Source organism: Gymnodraco acuticeps, unplaced genomic scaffold, assembly GCF_902827175.1.
Source record: "Gymnodraco acuticeps unplaced genomic scaffold, fGymAcu1.1, whole genome shotgun sequence".
In the NCBI taxonomy this organism is placed as follows: Eukaryota; Metazoa; Chordata; class Actinopteri; order Perciformes; family Bathydraconidae; genus Gymnodraco; species Gymnodraco acuticeps.
Window position 1 is genome coordinate 36679 of NW_022989857.1, and position 23322 is coordinate 60000.

The following is a 23322-nucleotide window of genomic DNA, read 5'->3' on the forward strand; positions in this document are numbered from 1 at the left end:
CAATAGATTACATTTATTTCGTGACTATTACATGAAATGCCGTGAGACTGGGTTGCGGGGAGAGCGCAACGCTTAGGAGCAAATCTTCATAGTTTCTAAACAGTGGAATTACAACTTCTGTGGCACTCGTGATGACTAGGGGAAACAGACATGAGTAGAAAACAAACAATGGCCAATTCTAAATAACAAAATTCTTAATAGCAGCTGGTTATTCATGCGAGAGGAAGGAATAGTTCCACAAACAACTATGGCACTAAAAATGACTTGTTAATCAAACAACATTAGCATTATTGCTACTTGAACTAACTCTACTGATGAAACTATTTTGCTAATGATACAGCTCCAAGCAGTTGACCAATCACAACAGAGCCGGCCAGCTAACCAATCAGAGCAGGCTGGGCTCTGGTTTCAGACAGAGGGTGAAAAGAGGTGCTGCAGCACAGGCAGTATGAGAAAAATAAAGAGCTTTTTGATAATTAAAGCATGGAGACATGTCACAGTAGAGACACTAATGAAATCTAAATAAATTAAATGTACTTTCTTTAATCATTGGTAGTTATAGGATTCTTTACTCTGTTTCTGTTTGACCAATTAAGACTAGTTGTACTCTCTCATCACCCCTCTGACTGTTTTCATATCATCTTAGTGGTTCTGTTTGTCTCTATTCTCCCCCCTCGTTAAATCACCAAACACACATCATAGTATTCCTTCTCCTTTCACAGAACCCCGCGTCTTAACATCCGTTAGTCACCTTAAGCCGGCTCTAAGCTGTAGCTCGGCTCGACGCTGAATTCATAATTGAAAAGTAAATCGGCGGCGATTAATTTTTGACAGCGTTGTGGCTTAAAAGCTGGGGGCCCCCTCCTCGTTCTGCGGGCCCCTGGACTCCCGCGGTTGATGTGAGAAGCCCCGGTGAATCAAAGCTCTGGCTCTGGAGGGTTTCTACCCTTCCATCTGTACATCCTTCCATCCCTCGCTCGCTCGGCCGGTTTTAATGCCTACCTGAGGGACCGAGGGGAGGAGAGCGAGGTTCTCTGACTCCACGTCAATACTTTCTCTCTCCAGCTGAGCAGAATCACAGCCCCCCTGCTCTTAACTAATCGAAACCAAGCCCCCCTCCTCCCTCCTCCATCCTCCATCTCTCCCTGCTCCCTTCCTCACTAACTTTAACAACAAACTCTCAGCTTGTCGGAGCTAAACACACATATTGTCCTGTTTTTGATCTCCGTTCCACTCGGCACTTAACATCGACTTTCCTTCGTATTTTCTTTAAACGCCGACATCGGAGTAATTTGTCCCACGTTTAAGTATGCGCAGATACTTTCTCAGGATTAAAGGGAACTTAGCATGTTGAAGGCTCCGATGTCTTAACGTGCTGCTGCTGTCAGAAGCGGACTACAAACTGTTTGTAGGGATAAAGATCTGCAAGTAGAGAAGTCTTAGCCTTCAGCTGCTGTATCAATAAGAACAGCTAGGGCTAAGGAAATGTCAGACAGTAACATGGCTTTGACCTTGATCCAAAACTTTAACCAAGTGCTTATTGTAACCGTGACGAAGGATGACAAGGTGCTCAGCATTTGAATAACCTGTCCTCATTTAAAGATGTCGTTCTAAAACTTGGCTTTTATCCAATGGCAGCATAACAAGAAAGGGAGGGCCTTCGCCATTGCCTGTGTCAGATGTCAATCAATCAATAGTCAGCGTAGAAGAGGGTCAAGGGCTCGCCAACCTGTCACCATTGTTGTTGCATGAGTTACGCCCAGAAAACGTTTAAGTGAAGTCCATTAAAATAGGTCATATAATTAGACACCAACAGCAGTCTCCAGGGTACATTTCTGTGTTTGTTTGATACATCTACCCCATCCTCCTCGGTACACGAGCTAACAAGGCCTTTAGTCCAAAACAAACTTCATACGGAAGAAAATCAGCTCCCTGGAAACTTACTTCAACATAGTTAACCATCTTTGACGAATGCAAAACTTCCAAATACCAACCAAAAAAATACTAGTTATTACATACTAGTTATTACATACTAGTTAATACATACTAGTTAATACATACTGGTTAATACATACTAGTTCATACATACTAGTTAATACATACTAGTTATTACATACTAGTTATTACAGATGAGTTAATACATACTAGTTAATACATACTAGTTATTACATACTAGTTAATACATACTGGTTAATACATACTAGTTAATACATACTAGTTATTACATACTAGTTAATACATACTAGTTAATACATACTGGTTAATACATACTAGTTAATACATACTAGTTCATACATACTAGTTAATACATACTAGTTAATACATACTAGTTATTACATACTAGTTCATACATACTAGTTATTACATACTAGTTATTACAGATGAGTTAATACATACTAGTTATTACATACTAGTTATTACAGATGAGTTAATACATACTAGTTATTACATACTGGTTAATACATACTAGTTAATACATACTAGTTATTACATACTAGTTCATACATACTAGTTATTACATACTAGTTCATACATACTAGTTATTACATACTAGTTCATACATACTAGTTATTACAGATGAGTTACATACTAGTTATTACATACTAGTTATTACATACTAGTTAATGCATACTAGTTATTACATACTAGTTAATACATACTAGTTAATACATACTAGTTATTACATACTGGTTAATACATACTAGTTAATGCATAATAGTTATTACATACTAGTTAATACATACTAGTTAATACATACTAGTTATTACATACTGGTTAATACATACTAGTTATTACATACTAGTTAATACATACTGGTTAATACATACTAGTTAATACATACTAGTTATTACATACTGGTTAATACATACTAGTTAATACATACTAGTTATTACATACTAGTTCATACATACTAGTTAATACAGATGAGTTACATACTAGTTCATACATACTAGTTCATACATACTAGTTATTACATACTGGTTAATACATACTAGTTATTACATACTAGTTCATACATACTAGTTCATACATACTAGTTATTACATACTAGTTCATACATACTAGTTATTACATACTGGTTAATACATACTAGTTATTACATACTAGTTAATACATACTAGTTATTACATACTGGTTAATACATACTAGTTAATAAAAAGTAGTATAGATGTTTTATGTTTCATTAGACTTGAAGAAGTAATTGACTTTACTATTTAAGAAGAATATGTTAGTGCTTATACAGTATGCTGCCAAATCCATAATGTAAAAAATGTACATAGAAAGCAAGAGAGGGCCATCACCCTCCGATTTGGGATCAATAAAGTATATTTGTATGTGATCAAAAGCACGCATTGTAGTATTGGAGGTTTGTTTTCAGATCATCGCATGCTGAAAACTATAACACACTTCATGATAATGTGAATTATTGAAACCTTAAAATACTTTTTTAAAGATCTTCAACTAAAAATGTTAAAAGTGTACCAAGATATTTGTGGTTATTCAATTGAAGCAGACTAGTCTCGTAATAGTTTTGCTAAAATATGTCAACTTTTCGTAAAAGGCTTTTGGACAACGCTGTGCTCAAACCAGGAGCGTTTTATTTTGTATCTGGGTCGAATCAAACAGTTAAGTCGCTGAAAAATGAAGAATATTTCCCCTAAAACTCGCTCCCATCCAGCTGTGAGATCCTATCGATTATAAACAGCAGCAGATCTTTGATAATCTTTTTATCTTGAGAAAAAAAAAAACACTTCCAGCAGAATCGCAGGAACTTTGGGAACATCAATAACGGATACATACACAACGTGGCTTTCCGATCTCAGAGAAACTTTCACATCCAGAGGAACTGAAACAGATATCAGTTCAATTCTAAAATGAGCTCGCGGCTGTTTGGGGAAAACAAATTCTGATGGGAAAAAAAGTCATGGGAAAATTAAAAACGATTTCCAAGATGAATATGTAGTTTTTTTTAGTGCTTTCTTTTGTGTTAGAAAGGCAGGAAGGTGACGGAGAAAGAAAGAATAAGTAAAGACCGACTGTCTCAGCGGATCAATGAGAAATCTGAGACCAAAGAGAACCTCCTGCTGCTTCAGACTTCTCTTCCACGATGACCGCTCAAGGAGCTGTGTGGACAAACACAAAGAACACTAGCGTCAGACGGTGAAAGTACAATAGAATAAAGACGAAACAATTCAGAGTAAATGTAAATATACATTCATTAATGATTGACACATTTTATTTCGAACGAGTAAAATGAATAATTACAAAACAAAACAAATGTTGCAGCGCATAGTCATGTAAGAGAAATCAAAACAAAAAATGACATTTACAACAACAGCATTAGCAACATAAACAGTGCCACGTCTAGTGTTCGAAAAGGAGTGAGAAGAAGTATAATTTATTTAATCTCACCTTCTTGTCCCTAAATGATTTATTTATAATCTGCAATAATTATAATTTGTATTAATTATTATTGTTATTATTATTATTAATCTGCTTTACCTGTTGATTGACATATGTATACACATATGTACATATACATACACATATATGCACATATACTGTACACACCTACATACACACACATACATACACATAGTCAAATACCTTCCCCATCCCTGTACCTCGAGAAAATAATTTCTCCGTATTTCCTCTTGAACTGGTTAATGTCTGGACATGGCTCGAGCTCCACGTTCACACTGTTCCTAGTCTCTCTCCACAGGCTGAGATACAAACAGTTCTTCTGGTTGTACGGACCCTATGAATTACGAATTGAAATTGTCTCCTTGAATTATATCCCCCCACTCGTTGAGTGAATACTTTTTGATGTTTCCTGGTAAAACGTTATTATTTGCCTTAAACATGATTTGTGCCGTTTGGAATTCTACCAGGTCTGTACATTTGAACAATTTTGACTGCAGGAATAATTTGTTAGTGTGATCAAGGTATTTGGCATTGTGAATGATTCGTATTTATGAATAGACTTCAAGCTAATTCTGGTAAATATTTGACAGTTTAGTTCATCCTCCAGCCTCATGTTACTAGTACATTTCCCTCCCAACAAACCATGATAAACTCAAACACTGATACTCGTCACTTTGACAATATTACATGTTTGAAATTGGCCGATTATGGCGACATGTGTTTGGAAAAATGTGTTAACGTTAACCAAACGAGACCTCAATTTACACAGATTCGTTCTGTACACAGGAAGGCATTCACCCTGACCTCTGATGGTGGTGGTATTTGTGATGGGAGCAAAGGGAGGAGGTCAGGAGATGGATGGATGTATACAGTAGATGGGTCAAAATAACACCCAGGAGGCTGAAGTGTGTGTCCAATGGGAAACCAAAAGTCAACAGATTTTTCTAAGGGCTTATAGCAAATAGTATGAAACCTAATTTCCCCCTGGGATAAAAAAACCAAAACAAGGTTCTGATTATGATATGTATATCAGATGTATGGTATAAGTGTACTTATGTTTCTTCCGTCTTACTTTCTTCTGGTATTATATTGAATTCAAGTACATGATTTTGTTAAATTCTTACCGTGAGAGTAACATTTTTATAATAATAATAATAATTCCTTACATTTATTATAGCGCTTTATCAATGACTCAAAGCGCTTTACATATACACACATTACACATATATGATACATGCAATGGTCAGATACTGTGGACAATACCCACAGGAGCAAGTTCAGGTGAAGTGTCTTGCCCAAGGACACACCGGCTTTACAGACGCAGCAGCGGCGGGTTTCACCCCTTGATCTGATGATCATTGCACAGCGCACTGCGCCACACCGTCCATCTTCACGCCTCGAGGTCATCGAGGCGCTTTTACAGGTACACATTAGTATTATACATGTACTGTGGACAATACCCACAGGAGCAAATCCGGGTGAAGTGTCTTGCCCAAGGACACAACGGCCTGACGCAGTGGCGGCAGGAGCGGGTTTCGAACTGGAGTTCCCCAACGCCCCCTTGATCTGATGATCGGATGCACAGAGCACTGCGCCACCCATCCCAATAATTATGTTGACATTATTAACCTAATTTAAATATGTAATCTACATTTTCTATTAACATACTAACACAAATCATGATCTCTTCCTCCTAAACATACCCAAGAAGTCATGCGGTCCAAAACTAACTATGAAATCCAGACTATTATTAACCTGAACAATCTATTTCTAAAGTTATGAAACACTGCTATAAAGTGTCTGTAACTCCTTACTGTAATACACTTTAATACAGTACATGATATCTAGTGGTCTAATGAGTACAATATCTGAGTATTTCTTCCACCTCTGATTATATCTTTCATTTCTGTTGTTTGTGTGTTGTCAGTTTTATGAAAGTGACAGTTTTATCACAAACTACAGTTATCAAATCATTAACAAATCTGATCTGACCCGGCGGAAATGATAACTTTACATAGTTATATTGGCTGCTAAATAGATTGTAATTATTAAAATGATACTGTATAACAATTAACAGAAGTTATTCTCGTGTATCTCCTGCTGGTTTTGATTAGGATTCCTCGTCCACCTCTCCGCACACATGTCCTGTCTGATGCATCAAAAGTGAAAGTTAGTTTTTTAGTTAGTTTAGTTTTGAAACATCTCAAACTTTTGCGAGTTTCCTCCCGGTTCTGTGTGAAGGAATGTAAAGGTGAGGAGACAAGAAAAACATTGAGTCGAGCCCGAGGATTACAGCTGCCGATCAATAGCATCAATAATACCTGATGGTGTTCATACCGAGCGCTGATTAGATAGAGAGAGAGAGAGAGAGAGAGAGAGAGAGAACGGTCAGTGTTTCTGGACAGAGCAGTCGAAAGGTCAAAGACACCTGGAGGTTTGATCAATGGTGTGAGATGAGAGAGGAAGAAGATGGAGGCTGGAGAGACGCAAAGAGGGTTAACAAGAAAAAAAAGGCCGGTCCACAGATTTCTACCATGGCTGTCGACATTAACGCCCACGATTAATCTGGAGATCTTAACACGGATAAATCAAAGCCAATTAATCACATTACCAGGTTTTACCCAAAAGTTGCTCCTGAAATACCAGCACAGATGTTTACCATTACACGGCAGTGAAAGAATCCGAATCAGAATACCTCTAGTCCCACAGAGGGGACATTTGCAGCGTTACAGCAGGAAAGAGCCACAGACAGCGTTGTGTTGCATATCTTACATGCGTTAAAAAAAGTACTAAGTTATTATATAATAAACAATATGCTAAAAAAAAGATTAAAAGTTACATAATTTTCAAAAATACATATAAAAAACAAATCAAATCCCAGTTCTTAGGATTTAGCAGCCTGGTATATATTACAGTTATTACAGATGGCATATGTATATAAAGTATATATTGCACATAGTTTGACGGTATTTAACAGCAGCAAGTTACACAATTTACAAAGTACAAGATACATACCTTGTAACAGTAACAAGGGTTTAGCAGAAGGGTATAAATTACACAGTTATTAACAGCATATATATATTGATTTAGCGGCCAGGTATAAATTATACAGACAAAGACTACAACAACTCGAAATCTTGCCAATTATATTCGTCTAATATCTAGTCAGAATATGTCTACACTTGATATAAGACATAATAACGTCGGAAGTAACACTGCAGTGAGATATCGGGTCTTGGACAATGCATCATCTTGTTAAGTCAAAACATCTTATTTTGATTTGTATCTCAGAGGAAACACATATTTCTTTACATATTTATTAGAAAATCACCAACTAACATCGGAAAACAGAAAACTTTTGAGCATTTGCGGCTTAACACAACATTTCCTGATTCTGGTCAAATATAGTTCAAAATGAGTTCTCCAGCTAATTACAAGATCTGGTTTATCTAAATATCCCTTCTTATTTCAAGACATCTTACCAAGCTAATTTTCACTTGTTCTATTGGCAGATTTTTGTACTTATTTAAAGTGAAAACAGCTTGTTGTCATTATTGTTTAACTTTTTTTCCAGTGAAGGAAGAGTAAGATAAGATGGACTTTTATTAATCCCTTGTGGGGAAATTGTTTCTCTGCATTTGACCCATCCTAGTGTTAGGAGCAGTGTGCTGCCATTTTGAACGGCGCCCGGGGAGCAGTGTGGGGAACGGTGCCTTGCTCAGGGACACCTCGGTAGCACTTGGTCTTGCCGGGACTTGAACTGGTGACCTTCCAGTTGTCAAGCCAAGTCCCTATCGACTTCGCCACCACCGCCCCAAGCAAGTAAGCAGAGGAATCGACACAAGCTGCATGTATTCACTGACTGGAGACAACTGGACCTCCATAGTGTAACAGCACGACTAATCCATGACAAATGTTCGTTTAGATGTGGTGAAAACGAAGAAAAGACATCTCCCTGAAGCATGGATAGTGGACAGGGTCACCACTTTAGGAAGAGATGTATGTACAGTATGTATGAATACTACTAAGGGAGAATATTATACTAGGGCATTGCGTTCCAAGAATGCAGGGTTGTTGGTTGGTCCTAGAGTCTCTAAAAGAACAATGGGAGCCAGAGCCTTTTCTTATCAAGCTCCACATTTGTGGAATCAGCTTCCAGTTTGTGTTCGGGCGGCAGACACCCTATCCGTTTTTAAGAGTGCGCTTAAGACCTTCCTTTTTGATAAAGCTTATAGTTAGGGCTGATTAGATTCAGCCCCTAGTTTTGCTGATATAGGCTTAGTTTGTCGGGGGACATCTTACTTCTTCCTTCTCTCTGTCTATACCTGTGTACTCTCATGTTCCGATTAACCCAGCTTCCCCAAATGTCTTTCTTTTTGGTGTCTATATACGCCGGGATCCGGAGTCATGGATGATCCTGCGGTCCTGTGTCCTGGATCGCGAGCCCTGGATCTTGAGTCGTGGCTGTGGTCCTGGATCATAAGTCCTGGATGGACATCCTCGTGGATTCATCTTCCTATTATACACACAGGCATTTCCAAACATTTGGTCTACCTATGTTGCAAATGTATTATCTTTTCAATTTACACACGGCATCTGTCCGTCCTGGGAGAGGGATTCCTCCTCTGTTGCTCTCCCTGAGGTTTCTCCCATGTTCCCCTTTAAACTGTGGGTTTTCTCCGGAAGTTTTTCCTTGTACGATGTGAGGGTCTAAGGACAGAGGGTCTAAGGACAGAGGGTGTCGTATTGTCATTCTGATATTCTGTACACACTGTGAAGTCCACTGAGACAAATGTAACATTTGTGATATTGGGCTATATAAATAAACATTGATTGATTGAATATGCCTTGTGTAGCACACATTATACAGAGGGGAATCAGAGCGTTTTCTGTGACAGCGGCTTTGTCGATGCTTTAGCTAAGTGTCTGAACAATTTCATACTTTATAGTTTGTCATTCAACTCTTTATTAAAGGTCCCATGTCATGGCCATTTCTACTGATCATAATTCCATTGTTGAGGTCTACTAGAACAGATTTATATTGTGCAATTTTCCAAACTCACATTGGTTTCTCAAACAGCATCTCTGTAGTATGTGTATTCACTCTGACCTAAACGGCTTGTTGGAACTCCCCCCCCTGTGAGCCCAGTGGCCATCTGCGAGACAGCGAGACACAGCGAAACCCAGCCCGAAACACACACACACACCCGCAGCCTGGCTGAGAGTTTGTGTGTGTGCCCAGGCTGAGTTCCACGGTGTCTCTCTGTCTCACCGACCCCACACCTGTGAGCCAGCTCACAGTGTCCCGCTCCTCGCAGCAGCGAGCCTCGCGACGTCCCGTTGAGTGTGTGTGAGGAAGTCCGCGGATTGGTCCAAACGTAACGGCTCCATTTGGACCAATCTGCGGAGCCGTTACGTAACGTCATTATACCCGAAATACGTCACTATACCCAAGAAGTAAACAATGGAGAAAGAGAAATGTCCAACGAGGCGTTCTGGGGCAGCACAGACAGGTCTTCTCTGTGTTAGAGGTTTACTCGCTACAGGGTGTACTTTGAGGGTTTGTGACTGCAGACCGTTTACATGCAGAAAAACCTTCATAACTCAAGGGGACGGGTGATAACCAGAAAAGCATGACATGGGACCTTTAACACTCCACAGTCCACACGTGCCTTTTTTATAATTGCCCCCCAGAATACAAGTACAAAGCCAGAAGAATGTTGACTCATCCTATTTTTGAGTCAACATATAGTTTCTTTAAACAATGACCACAAAGGATCCCTTAATTACTCATTGTTAATAACAGATTTAAATATCTGTAAGTTAAAATGAACCAATAAACAACAGCAAACAAACATAGAACGGAACTAAAAAGTAAAGTTTGAGATTTTCTGAATGTACTTTTCATATTTAAAACATGGGTTAAAAGTGAATTACTGATCAGTTCACATGTAACACCACAACTTGAATCATTATCCACCTATAAATTATGAACAGATCTCAGCGGTGATCTTAAATTAAATTGAATGAGACGAAGGTTTGGTTAAAATATTCGACAGATGGAAAAACAGAACATCTTCAACACTGACAGTTTCTGAGATTAAAGGACATTGATCCGCTGCCCTGTGATCAGAGACTCATTAAAACTGCTCTGAACTCATGATGAGAGTACAACTAGCCTTAATTGATCAAACAGAAACAGAGTAAAGAATCCTATAACTGCCAATGATGAAAGAAAGTACATTTAATTAGGGAATATGATGCTCATGTTCAGGTTCATAGTGTTTTGTTCCTCTCCTCTGACATGTCTCCAAGCTTTAATGTTCAAAAAGCTCTTTATTGTCCTCATACTGCCTGTGCTGCAGCATCTCTTTTCACCCTCCGTCTGAAACCAGAGCCCAGTCTGCTCTGATTGGTTAGCTGGCCAGCTCTGTTGTGATTGGTCAACCGCTTAGAGATGTCCCGCCCCTTAGTGTGTGGGCGAGAACCTCTGAAGTGAACTTTGGGATTTTAGCCTTTGCGGTCCATTTACATGTAGGGTTATTCCCTATCTTTATTCAAGATCGTGGTCTTTAAATTTGAGAGCATCATTTATTGATTTCACGTTCAGATTATGTATTTCTTTCCCTCAAACCCTGTCATCGCACTCATCATTTTTTTTTTTTGACTTGCAAAATTATCTTTTAAATTGACAAACATCATAATGTGTAATTCGTGGCACAATTCAAACGGGATCGAAAGATAATCTTTCTCTCTCCATTGACTTCAATACATACATTTTTCGAAATAAGCTCCCCCGGAAGGGGAGGGACTTCGCTCTATTAGAGCATCCCGTATAAACTCCCGCCCTCCACGGCTTTATCACATGTACTTCCCTTGTCTCCTTTACAACTTTTTTGGGGGGGGGGGGGGAAAGCACAGATATATACCTGAATGTGGGAAAGGTGCATTGATGGAAGCTCTTACTGCTTGTGTGTTTACTTCAATGTTAGTAACGCGTTAGTAACTAGTACTCTAACGCATTACTTTTCAAATTCAGTAACTACGTTACCGTTACTACATGGTGCGTTACTCCGTTACTGCGTTAGTTTTGTTTATATAGTCAACAGCCAGGCGAACAGAGATGAGAACTGTACTTAAGTACTTGAGTAAATGTACTTAGATACTTCCTGTGTCACATGCGGAGACGGGCTGTGGGCGTGTTTGTGTTGTTTACTAACAAGACTATCATGGCGGCGGCGGAGCTCAAGTCTAGTTTCTCCACCTGGAGATATTCTCACTATTTCACTTTTGTCGAGCACAAAGATAAGAACGTTTTAGTTCAATGTAAGTTGTGTCTTGGCGGGTCAAAGATCTTATCTACTGCCCAAACCAGTCATTCAAATCTCTTAAAACATCTGCAAAAACAACATGCTGGGACGAAGCTAGTAGCTAAGACCACAGAGACTCAGCCGACGCCACTCCACCTCCACCTAAGCAACAGCGGCTGGATTTTAACCAAGGGACTGCTGGCCAGGGAAAAGTGGATAAAGCCATTGCACGGTATGTTGTAGAACACATGCAGGCTATTGCTACAGTGGAGTCACCCGCTTTCAGAGAGCTAGTTAGCATGATACCATGTCCGGGCGGCACACGGCATATGGGACGGAAAACTTTTTCCAACTACCTGGAGAAAGAATATACAAAAATGGAAAGCCAGCTAATATCGATGCAATCCAGATTGCATATAATGCATGTCAAGTTGATCAACAGATTGTATTATTCTCCAATGCAATAACAGTACTGCAATGAAGGCTATAAGGGCATTAATGGGAGCCCTTGTTTCAAGTAACTAAAACGTTACTTTTCACAGTAACGCACCACGTTTTTGTGTAAGTAATCAGTAAAGTAACTGAGTTACTTTTGAAATGAAGTAACTAGTAATGTTACTGGTTTTCAGTAACTAGAAGAACACTGGTTTACTTCATACAGTATATGACATGTCTATCTTAACAATCCTTCATCGGACGCTAGGTATACCAATTTAAAGGTGGGGTAGGTAATTTTGGAGAAACCAGCTCGAGTGCGCTAGAATTTGAAAATACACAGCCGTAAGAAATCTGCCACTTCCTTACAGAGCCCCTCCTCCAACACACACGAACGCGCACATGACCAATGAGGGCACGAGATAAGTTTGTGCCCAGATGGAAGGCTGACAGGCAGGTAGGCCATCCAGTTACTTTAGCCGGCTCAGATGATTGGTCGTGCTTTTTACAGCGCCACGGCTTCCACAGATTTTTATGGATTTTTTGTCAAAGCACTTAAGATATTCATTGCTATCGGGATGTTCAGAGCATTCCATGGAATATAACAAAAAGTTTATCTCGAGCCGGTTTCTCAAACTTACCTACCCCATCTTTAAGTTGAAAGAAATGAAAATAGAGCAGAAAACAGATTTTGGACACCCAGAGTCTCATTTTCATCTTTATTGGACACAAAGTCAACAGCAACACATTTTTACACAACACGTTACTATTTAGATTCAACCTACATCAAGGGAAGCTCATAAACATGTACTACATTGCACACACACACTCTTAAATAGGCCTATCTACATTGAGCTCATCGTGTAAACAGTAAATAATTATAATTCATGAGATTAATCGCCATTTCCATGAAATTCAAATGTGAATTTTGGAAAGTAAGGAAGCAGACACTTTTCTTTTTGCAAATCAGATCCAAAACTGAGGTACATTTTTTGTTATTGAGAAAGAAAATAGAGCTTAATAGTGTAAAACTGCTGTCATATCTATAAGGTCTATATTAAAAGGCAGATGAAAGCGTCATTTGTCGCAGTGAACAACAACTAAACAAATGTATTTAGAGGGTTTGGAAACGTAAGGGCACCATGTGTTATTTGTATCCATGTTGCAGCTTTGGAAGAGAAACCGAAAGGTCCTTCTAATCGAGACCTTTCAGTTCACTACCTTCACCAAAGAAGACCCTTTTTCTGGGTGGATGACCTGATGTTCCTCACTTGTTACTTACTCCTCCACTCTTCCTCCCTGCAGTCTCTATTTTTCTCACCTTTCATCCCCAGAGAGGCTAAGAGAGGTGGAGAAAACATATTTTCTCAAACTGTTAAGAGTGGTGGAGAAAACCAAAGATTAAGATCTCAAAGCTGTCTGGAGTGTGTGTGTGTGTGTGTGTGTGTGTGTGTGTGTGTGTGTGTGTGTGTAAACCTGTCTGCCGGATGTTTTTTTTTTAAGAGAGGAAGGACTTGTGAAAAGCTTTGACACGCTCGGGTTTACAGGTGTGTAACGGTGTTAGAAGCTTTCTGACAGCACTAATGAAACTGACAGGAGATGGAGGAAGGAGACGAGGGAGGAAGGAGGCGAGGGAAGATGGAGACGAGGAGAAGGAGACTTGGATTTAGTATCAAATTATTGTTATTTAAACATGTCAACCGCCTCTCTCTCTCTCTCTCTCTCTCATAATATATATATATCTCTCTCTGAATAAAACTCTTACTGTCTCCAAAGCAGAGTTCAAATAATTGATACCGAACAGTGACTTCACGAAGTACTGACACACGTGACGGGACATCTCCACATCACTGAAGCAAGATGCTGGTCAGCGCAACAAGGCTGTTAGCATCCCTCATAAGAATCCATCGATAGAGCTAGCTCTGGGATAACAAGCTGTGTCATGCCTCGCTGTTATTAAAAAGCAATATAAGCAACATTTTAGTAAACAAATGCAGCTTTCTTGCTCCATCAAATCATAGCCAAGATCTTCATCAGACAACTAAAGATGTAAATATAATACTGTGACATTTTAAAATAGATTTACGGATTTGAAGAACTAGTCAGTGCCAGGCAGACGTCACGTTAGCCACGACAGATACACTAGGGTTGCCAACTTCCAGAAATGGAAACATGGGACACAGGCAAATTTACCAATTTAAAGGTAGGGGAGGTAATTTTGGAGAAACCAGCTCGAGTGCGCTAGAATTTGAAAATACACAACCGGAAGAAATCTGCCACTTCCTCACAGAGCACCTCCTCCAAACGCGCACATGACCAATGAGGGCACGAGATAAGTTTGTGCCCAGATGGAAGGCTGGCAGGCAGGTAGGCCATCCAGTTACTTTAGCCGGGCCGAAGCAGATGATTGGTCGTGCTTTTTACAGAACTACGGCTTCCACTGATGACTTTTTTAAATGTATTTGTTGTCAAAGCACTTCAGATATTCACTTCTATCGGGATGTTAAGAGCATTCCATGGAATATAACAAAAAGTTTATCTCGAGCCGGTTTCTCAAACTTACCCCACCTTTAACGTTATGCTTTTGTTTTTTTAATATCTGCAGTGAGCAATGCCTCCACCATCTTAAGGTTAACTGTGATGGTGCTTTTAGGACGGTCTGAAGTGAGAATGTGTGCTTGTGAAAATACTCTGGGGTGAAAACACATACACACATGTCTGCATGAAGCTCAGAGAGGATGGAAAAAACATCGGAGGTGTCAGAAAGTAAAAGCAAACATCGAACAACACACACACACACACACACACACACACACACACACACACACACACACACACACACACACACACACACACACACACACACACACACACACACACACACACACACACACACACACACACACACACACACACACACACACAGAGTGTGTTCTTGCCTTACAGAGGTCGGCGATTAGCAAAGCATTAAAGAGAGCGGTGGAGAACTTCTTTGAAATATTTTAAAATACATTTTTAATTCCAGCAATGACAACTTAAGAAATCCAACCTAAGTTGTTTCAGACTCCCAAAGAAACTTTAATATAAAGAAGAGAAAATTAAGATTGAATCATTTTGAGTACTGAATTAAAAGGTAGCAGGCTAACATCGAGTAAACAGCAAGGGTCTGAACCCACATAGATCTGTGACGTTCGGCCAATAAATAGGAATGACAGGAAGGTGTTAACAACTAAAAAATACATCAATGCATATCACAGTATAAACGTGCCTTATATAATGGCTTTTAAATAAATTACAAAGCAAGTTTCACAATGTCCACTAAAGGAGATAAAAACAAAAAAATAATTTAGTCCAACCTGAGCTGGGTTTTTACCTTTCCTGCCAATTATGATACCTTCTGATCTTTATACGAGACACCTCTGAATCTCAATAAAAACTCTTTACTGTCAGGCTCACCTTGCTTTTGTTAGATCTCTAAGGTGACATATCTGAAGCTAAAACTAGTGGCTGCCGAGTGACACTTTTCAGACCATGAAGACTTCAGACCATGAAGCGGTGCTCCTTGCCGTCGTGCGCCATCAGGATGACGTTGCGGTTGGAGGTCCAGATGAGGCGGGCCAGCTTCAGGTGGTTCTGAGACCCCGGAGACGCCGGCTGCACCGGAGGAACCTGGTAGGTCTTAATGCAGCGGAGCTGAGGGGCCGAGTTCAACATCCCAATGCTGCCCAGCAGACTGGTGTTCATCTGGGGAGAAACACAACCAGCTGATTCATAGACACTAAGCATTCATAACCAGTTAGGGCACGTGTCCACAAAGCCACTTTTTCTGAGCGCCAGTGTTTTTTTTTCAATTGAATCCGCACATAGGCCCTAATACCAGTAACATTTAGCCTGTACAAGGTAGAATAACAAATGTCCCACTAGGCTTGAATCAGCAAATATTTAACACATCTTTTGTCATATAAATGGGTTTGAAATTGACAATGCTAAAAGTGATCCAAAGCGAATGATTTTCAAAAATGTTGCAGTTTAAATCAGATCACTTTCAGATATTCGATCAGTTTCGGTCACTTTTTTTCAAAGTATTCTCATTTTGGTAGAGATGTGATTTCTAAGTGAGATACTGCGTGTCTTTGTTGGTGAACATTGAGGAGATCAATGAAATGAAAACTTGGAAATGGATATTTAGAGTAAGGAAACTATACTTTTGGAAATGGCAACCTTACAGCTCATAAATATGGTTCCAACGGTCTTTATAGCACCCATTACTCACAGTGAGAAGATGAATACAGCCCAAGTAGGCTCTTTGGCAACAACAAATAATAACAGATAGATCAGAGGAACTAGAGCAGGAACCTTGCTGCATCTCAAAGTTTTGACCTAGTTATGGTTTAGTTTTTCGAATATGTTGTCTATCAGACCCTCATCCCACTTCCTGTTAGCAATGGACCTGCTTTACCCTCTCAGGAAGCTTTGATTTTAACCCATGATGTGAGAGACTGTGTGTGTAGGAAAATCACAGCGAGTAGAAACTCTATCGCTTCCTGAGACGACACCGCCACACACACACACACACACACACACACACACACACACACACACACACACACACACACACACACACACACACACACACACACACACACACACACACACACACACACACACACACACACACACACACACACACACACACACACACACACACACACACACACACACACACACACACACACACACACACACACACACACACACACAGCGTCTGCCAGCTCATTACCACAGCAGCCGTCTTGCCGGCGCGCTGCAGTGGTTTATGCTTACAGTAATGCCATTAGTGTGTGTCTGTGTCTGCAGACAGTCGTGTCAGAGGTCGTAAAGACCTCTCATTCAAATAACAGTTCTGGGAAGATGATAAGGAGTGTGTGTTCCTCTGTGTGTGTGTGTGTGGGTGTGTTTATCATTTACGTGTGATTGGTCTGATGATTTTATGTTGTTTATTTCATGTTTCTTTTTAGCACTGGAACTTTTATTTATTTTTTATGTTTGTATGCATTGCACATGAAAAACTACAGATAAAAGTCGACCAAAGTTATTTGAATCAATACAGAAAAATGACTAATAGTGCAGAGCTTGTCCATACTTTTTTCTAGTCACTTTAAATAATGGCAAATGTTATTTTTGCAACAAAAACTGAGCTTTATAGTCCCTCTTTATAGTCCCTCTTTCCGCTGTCTGAAAGATCAAATGAGATAAAAATGTTTGAATTTTGAATTAAATCCTCACTTCTACTCAGATGAAGCATCTAAACAAAGTTTCCCATTAGATTGAATCCCAGTATAAATGTCTGTGTACTGGTGTGACTGGAAGAACTACACAGTTGCACCACTTTTGTTTAGCTCCAACCAATCAACAGATTTTTTTGCGGTCAAACACATCGAAAAAAATCTCTATAAACCATGTTTTTGTTAAACAAGAGAGTCAGCAACGACATTTAAACACAGATTATTCCATTTAAAACAAAAACAGGTAGGGCGCGTGTGTGTGTGTGTGTGTGTGTGTGTGTGTGTGTGAGAGAGAGATTTACCTGCCAGAAGGAGATGTGGCTGTCAGCGTTGGAGTATGTTGCTAGGTAACGGCCATCGGGGGCGAACGACACTGATGTGATGGGACCTTTGTGACCGTGGATGTTCTGGAGGAGAGAAAGAAGTTAAAAACACACTCGTTACAAAATTACAATTGTACAATTCACTTTTTACAGGAACTCCACGTGTCTGAAAGAAAGTTTAGCTTGCACAGGTGCCTCTGAATTCTTCCTCAGTGAATCAGTTTGTGAGGCTTTTACTTTCAAATGTGTTAGAAATGTGGTTCAAATGCAACTTCATCTCCACCTGTTGCACTTGCCCTTTCAACGTTAAAAACAATAAAAACGACATGAATTGCTTCGTCACATTCATCTCTAGATCCTCTGTCTCGAGCCAGTTAACGAGCGGGCCTTCTAGAATACCCTGGAACCGAGGGGAACTCTGAAAGAACACGCCCATTGGCTACAAATCAATATATGATTGACTGATCAAACTGTCAGTCCAAACGTACGCTCTCATTCAGTGCAACGGCCAGGGCATTCGATCAAGGATGTAGAATACCTTGTTGAAGGATGTTCTACCCAGAGACCCAGAACAAGATCTGATTGGTTGCTTTCTTTTCTAACACAAAACCACTGAAATGCGTAGTGCATGGTCCGAGAAGGACAAACAAATCAACGTAACACTGTAATATTACAGATCAACGACACGGATACCATTCTCATTTATTCATTTTATATACATTTTATTTATATAATTAAATCGATTTTGTGTTTGTTTTATCTGAGTGTTCCAGGGTATTCTCTGCATACCTTGAAGGCCCTGACGGTTTGCCACTGCTCAATAGGAATACAACACCAAGAACTTGAATTATGTATACAGTAAATACGTGTATTGCTAATACACAACACCATGAAACTAGAGGCATGTGACTTTTCCATCTTGCAGTCAAAGAAACCTGAACTTTTCCTGTGTTTAAAAAAAAACGATCACTTCCTGTTTCTCTTCAGGGAAAAATAAATGTCCTGTCTCTGAATGTTATGTCTCTTTACAGTATCAGTGTTTCACGAAAAGCCCCTCATAGATCTCAACTCCACATTGTCTCTTCTCACCCATGGTGGCGTAAACGGACTTTAACATTCTCTTAGAGCTGAATCCAAACTACAGTATGAAGCCCAGATATTTGTGGTGAAGACGAGATGAAGAACACATTTTGGTCCTTGTTGAAATTTCCTCTCAGAGAAACTTGCTTTGCCGCCACTCCGCCCAGATCTTCCTTCACAGTAAACGTTGGGTTTGGTGGAGATAATTCCCTCAGATGAAGGACAGCTTCTGGTCCAACAGATGCTGCCAGTCGCCTCCAGAACTCAGGGGACGAAATAAAGCGACGCTGCGCCGTGTGTAACGCAATAAACTGTCCCTCCAGATGCAGGGTGTGTAACGCAATAAACTGTCCCTCCAGATGCAGGGTGTGTAACGCAATAAACGTCCTCCAAGAGAAGCCCGCCCCGCCTCGGCCTGGATTACCAACTATCACCTCCAGATGAGATTAAGATGCGTCGCCTCGGGGCTTCAAGACCATGAAATAATAACCCATCTGAGGCGATTAAAGCAGAGGGAAAAAAAGAATAAAGCAATGAAATGAAAATCTCATCTTTTTAATTCGTTCTCTCCCTGCTCCTTTTAGGGGAAATCCTATTACATTCCAGCAGTTGGCTGAGAAGAAAAGCTGAATTATTTTGATTTGACTTCATCCCTGTCTACCTCTGTGTCTTCCCTCCATCTCTCACCTCCTTATGATACCCTCTTTCCTTTTGCTTTTCATCCTTCACCTCTATCAGACTTTCACATCCATTATTTGTCCTCTGGCGAGACCCCAAATCACATTTCCCCTCAGTGTGCTTGTTAGAGGCAGAAATATCAAAGGGCTAATAGAATAGACACAATTTGAGTTCAAACATACATTCGTTCAAACCAAACATTTTTCAAGCCAATGAGAATTAAAGATCACCTCAACATCCAGTTGTCTTTAGGAACTGGTTGCCTAAGAGTCAATGAACAGAGGACTTTAATTCCTTAAGTAAACGGATGTCTGAGACTCAATCCTCACTTGTGGTTCATTCACACCCACACAAAGTCATTTTTTTGTGTGGCACAATGATATATGAAGTCAATGATAGTGTTTGATGCTGTCACACAAAAACCAAGAGGCGTAAATGGATGATGAAACAATGATTGTATGTAAGTATGCACATGAAGATAAGCCCCGCCTCCTCTCTGGCATGGTCTAGTTCGAGTGTTAGAAGTAAACGCAAATGATGGCACAATAAGTGCAAGGTCCATACATTTGCTTCAAGTCCAGTGTGAACGCACCATTATTGACGTTTATTTTGTTAATGTGCTGGCACCTGAGCAGGAAATTGGCTTTTTAACCTACAAACTGACTTAAAGGACCCCTTGTATTTAATGTCTCTACTGTGACATGTCTCCATGCTTTAATGTTCAAAAAGCTCTTTATTTTTCTCATACTGCCTGTGCTGCAGCACCTCTTTTCACCCTCTGTCTGAAGCCAGAGCCCAGTCTGCTCTGATTGGTCAGCTGGCCGGCTCTGTTGTGATTGGTCAACCGCTTAGAGATGTCCCGCCCCTTAGCTATTCACGTATAATATGATGGAGTGCTAGCCAATAGGAGTCGAGTCATCACAACATAATGGCCCAGGCTAATGGATAACATCTGGCCAATCAAAAGTCCTGTCAATGTTTACATGGCACATTGGTTAAATGTCTATATATTGCATTGGAAATGGAAACTCTACGAAACATAGAAATACAATATTAAGACATAATAAGGAAAGACAATTCATTGATTCTGTATCCTCATTGAAAAACCTGCTCCATACAATGTCTCCACTTAGCCAGGAATATAAGATCACAGAAAATAAACAAGTATTTATAGAGAGAGAAACGGGTTGCAGGATAGAACGGTTTAATCTGCATCAAATATTAATATGTTTATATATATTTTGATCAGATCAGTGTGTGTGTGTGTGTGTGTGTGTGTGTGTGTGTGTGTGTGTGTGTGTGTGTGTGTGTGTTCCTGTGTCATGGTGGACTGCCTACCAAATCAATCAGTCTATCAGAGAGCATTGAAGCACACTGAAACCATTTACAGCACTCTGTACTTCAATACACCTGACGCCTGGAGGACTCCACTGTGTGTGTGTGTGTGTGTGTGTGTGTGTGTGTGTGTGTGTGTGTGTGTGTGTGTGTGTGTGTGTGTGTGTGTGTGTGTGTGTGTGTGTGTGTGCGATACAGAGAGCTTATGCCATCTTACTAAGAATGAAGGCTCTTAAACCCCGCCTTTTCTTAGAATGACATTATGTTGACCAATAAAGGGACGTTTTCACATCATTTACAGATTTTGTATTTATGGTTTACGTAACAGACCACATATATTAGAATAATTACTGTTTAAAAAAGATCAGTGAATTCTCAATTTGAAACTAAACTTTAGTTCATTTTCCAAATTAATATTTTTAATAATTAATTGATTCATAATTAAGGCTTTTTTTTCTTTCCACTTTTATAAAAACAAGCAACTCAAAGTTGGAGAAGTCTCTGTTAACGTTGCTTTGTGAATAACTGATTTGGCTACATCCCTTATTGTGGATGCAGCAAAGACAGTTACTCACATATAGCAACACCATCTGTGTCGGGGTGGTGATACGAACTGATGTCAGACGCTAAACTACGAGTCAAAACCCATGCCATACCCTAAGGCTGCAGGAAATGCCTCGCATCAAGTGTAAATCTACCTCAAGCATAGGTCACTCTCCAGCTCATGGCTAGCTTCACTGATTGGCTGGTGAAGGGCGGCACTGAGGGAGGTGTAGCTCTGAGGGAGGTGTAGCTCTGAGGGAGGTGTAGCTTTGAGGGAGGTGTAGCTCTGAGGGAGGTGTAGCTCTGAGGGAGGTGTAGCTTTGAGGGAGGTGTAGCTTTGAGGGAGGTGTAGCTCTGAGGGAGGTGTAGCTTTGAGGGAGGTGTAGCTCTGAGGGAGGTGTAGCACTGAGGGAGGTGTAGCTCTGAGGGAGGTGTAGCTTTGAGGGAGGTTGTAGCTCTGAGGGAGGTGTAGCTTTGAGGGAGGTGTAGCTCTGAGGGAGGTGTAGCTCTGAGGGAGGTGTAGATCTGAGGGAGGTGTAGCTCTGAGGGAGGTGTAGCTTTGAGGGAGGTGTAGCTCTGAGGGAGGTGTAGCTTTGAGGGAGGTGTAGCTCTGAGGGAGGTGTAGCTCTGAGGGAGGTGTAGCTTTGAGGGAGGTGTAGCTCTGAGGGAGGTGTAGCTTTGAGGGAGGTGTAGCTCTGAGGGAGGTGTAGCTTTGAGGGAGGTGTAGCTCTGAGGGAGGTGTAGCTTTGAGGGAGGTGTAGCTCTGAGGGAGGTGTAGCTCTGAGGGAGGTGTAGCTTTGAGGGAGGTTAGCTCTGAGGGAGGGTGTAGCTTTGAGGGAGGTGTAGCTCTGAGGGAGGTTAGCTTTGAGGGAGGTGTAGCCTCTGAGGGAGGTGGTAAGCTTTGAGGGAGGTGTAGCTCTGAGGGAGGTGTAGCTCTGAGGGGAGGTGTAGAGCTCTGAGGGAGGTGTAGCTCTGAAGGAGGTGTAGCTTGAGGGGAGGTGTAGCTCTGAGGGAGGTGTAGCTTTGAGAGGAGGTGTAGCTTTGAGGGAGGTGTAGCTTTGAGGGAGGTGTAGCTCTTGAGGGAGGTGTAGCTTTGAGGGAGGTGTAGCTCTGAGGGAGGTGTAGCTTCTGAGGGAGGTGTAGCGCTGAGGGAGTGTAGCTTGAGAGAGGTGGTAGCTCTGAGGGGGGATGAGGTGTATGCTTTGAGGGAGGTGTAAGCTCTGAGGGAGGTGTAGCTCTGAGGGAGGTGTAGCCTTGAGGGAGGTGTAGCTCTGAGGGAGGTGTAGCTCTGAGGGAGGTGTAGCTTTGAGGGAGGTGTAGCTTTGAGGGAGGTGGGGATGAGCGGTGAGGGAGGTATAGCTGTGAGGGATGTGAGGGAGGTATAGCTGTGAGGGAGGTATAGCTGTGAGGGAGGTATAGCTGTGAGGGAGGTGTAGCTTTGAGGGAGGTATAGCTGTGAGGGAGGTGTAGCTGTGAGGGAGGTGTAGCTGTGAGGGAGGTGTAGCTTTGAGGGAGGTGTAGCTGTGAGGGAGGTGTAGCTTTGAGGGAGGTGTAGCTGTGAGGGAGGTGTAGCTTTGAGGGAGGTGTAGCTGTGAGGGAGGTGTAGCTGTGAGGGAGGTATAGCTGTGAGGGAGGTATAGCTGTGAGGGAGGTATAGCTGTGAGGGAGGTGTAGCTTTGAGGGAGGTATAGCTGTGAGGGAGGTATAGCTGTGAGGGAAGGTATAGCTGTGAGGGAGGTGTAGCTTTGAGGGAGGTATAGCTGTGAGGGAGGTATAGCTGTGAGGGAGGTGTAGCTTTGAGGGAGGTATAGCTGTGAGGGAGGTATAGCTGTGAGGGAGGTATAGCTTTGAGGGAGGTGTAGCTTTGAGGGAGGTATAGCTGTGAGGGAGGTGTAGCTGTGAGGGAGG

General features: G+C 41.0%; 1 protein-coding gene across 4 annotated transcripts in view; it reads right to left on the minus strand.

Annotated features, from left to right (window-relative positions):
• Positions 1-12875: 12875 nt before the first annotated feature.
• LOC117562308 (WD repeat-containing protein 7) overlaps positions 12876-23322 on the minus strand; it is a 113393-nt gene continuing 102946 nt past the window's right edge. For all 4 annotated transcript variants that reach the window (XM_034240118.1, XM_034240126.1, XM_034240110.1 and 1 more), the window contains 2 exons: positions 17758-17862; positions 12876-15914 (listed from right to left, as the gene is read on the minus strand). In XM_034240118.1, coding sequence (XP_034096009.1) covers positions 15711-15914; positions 17758-17862 — 309 coding nt within the window. In that variant the 3' untranslated portion in view covers positions 12876-15710. The remainder of the gene's footprint in view (positions 15915-17757; positions 17863-23322) is intronic.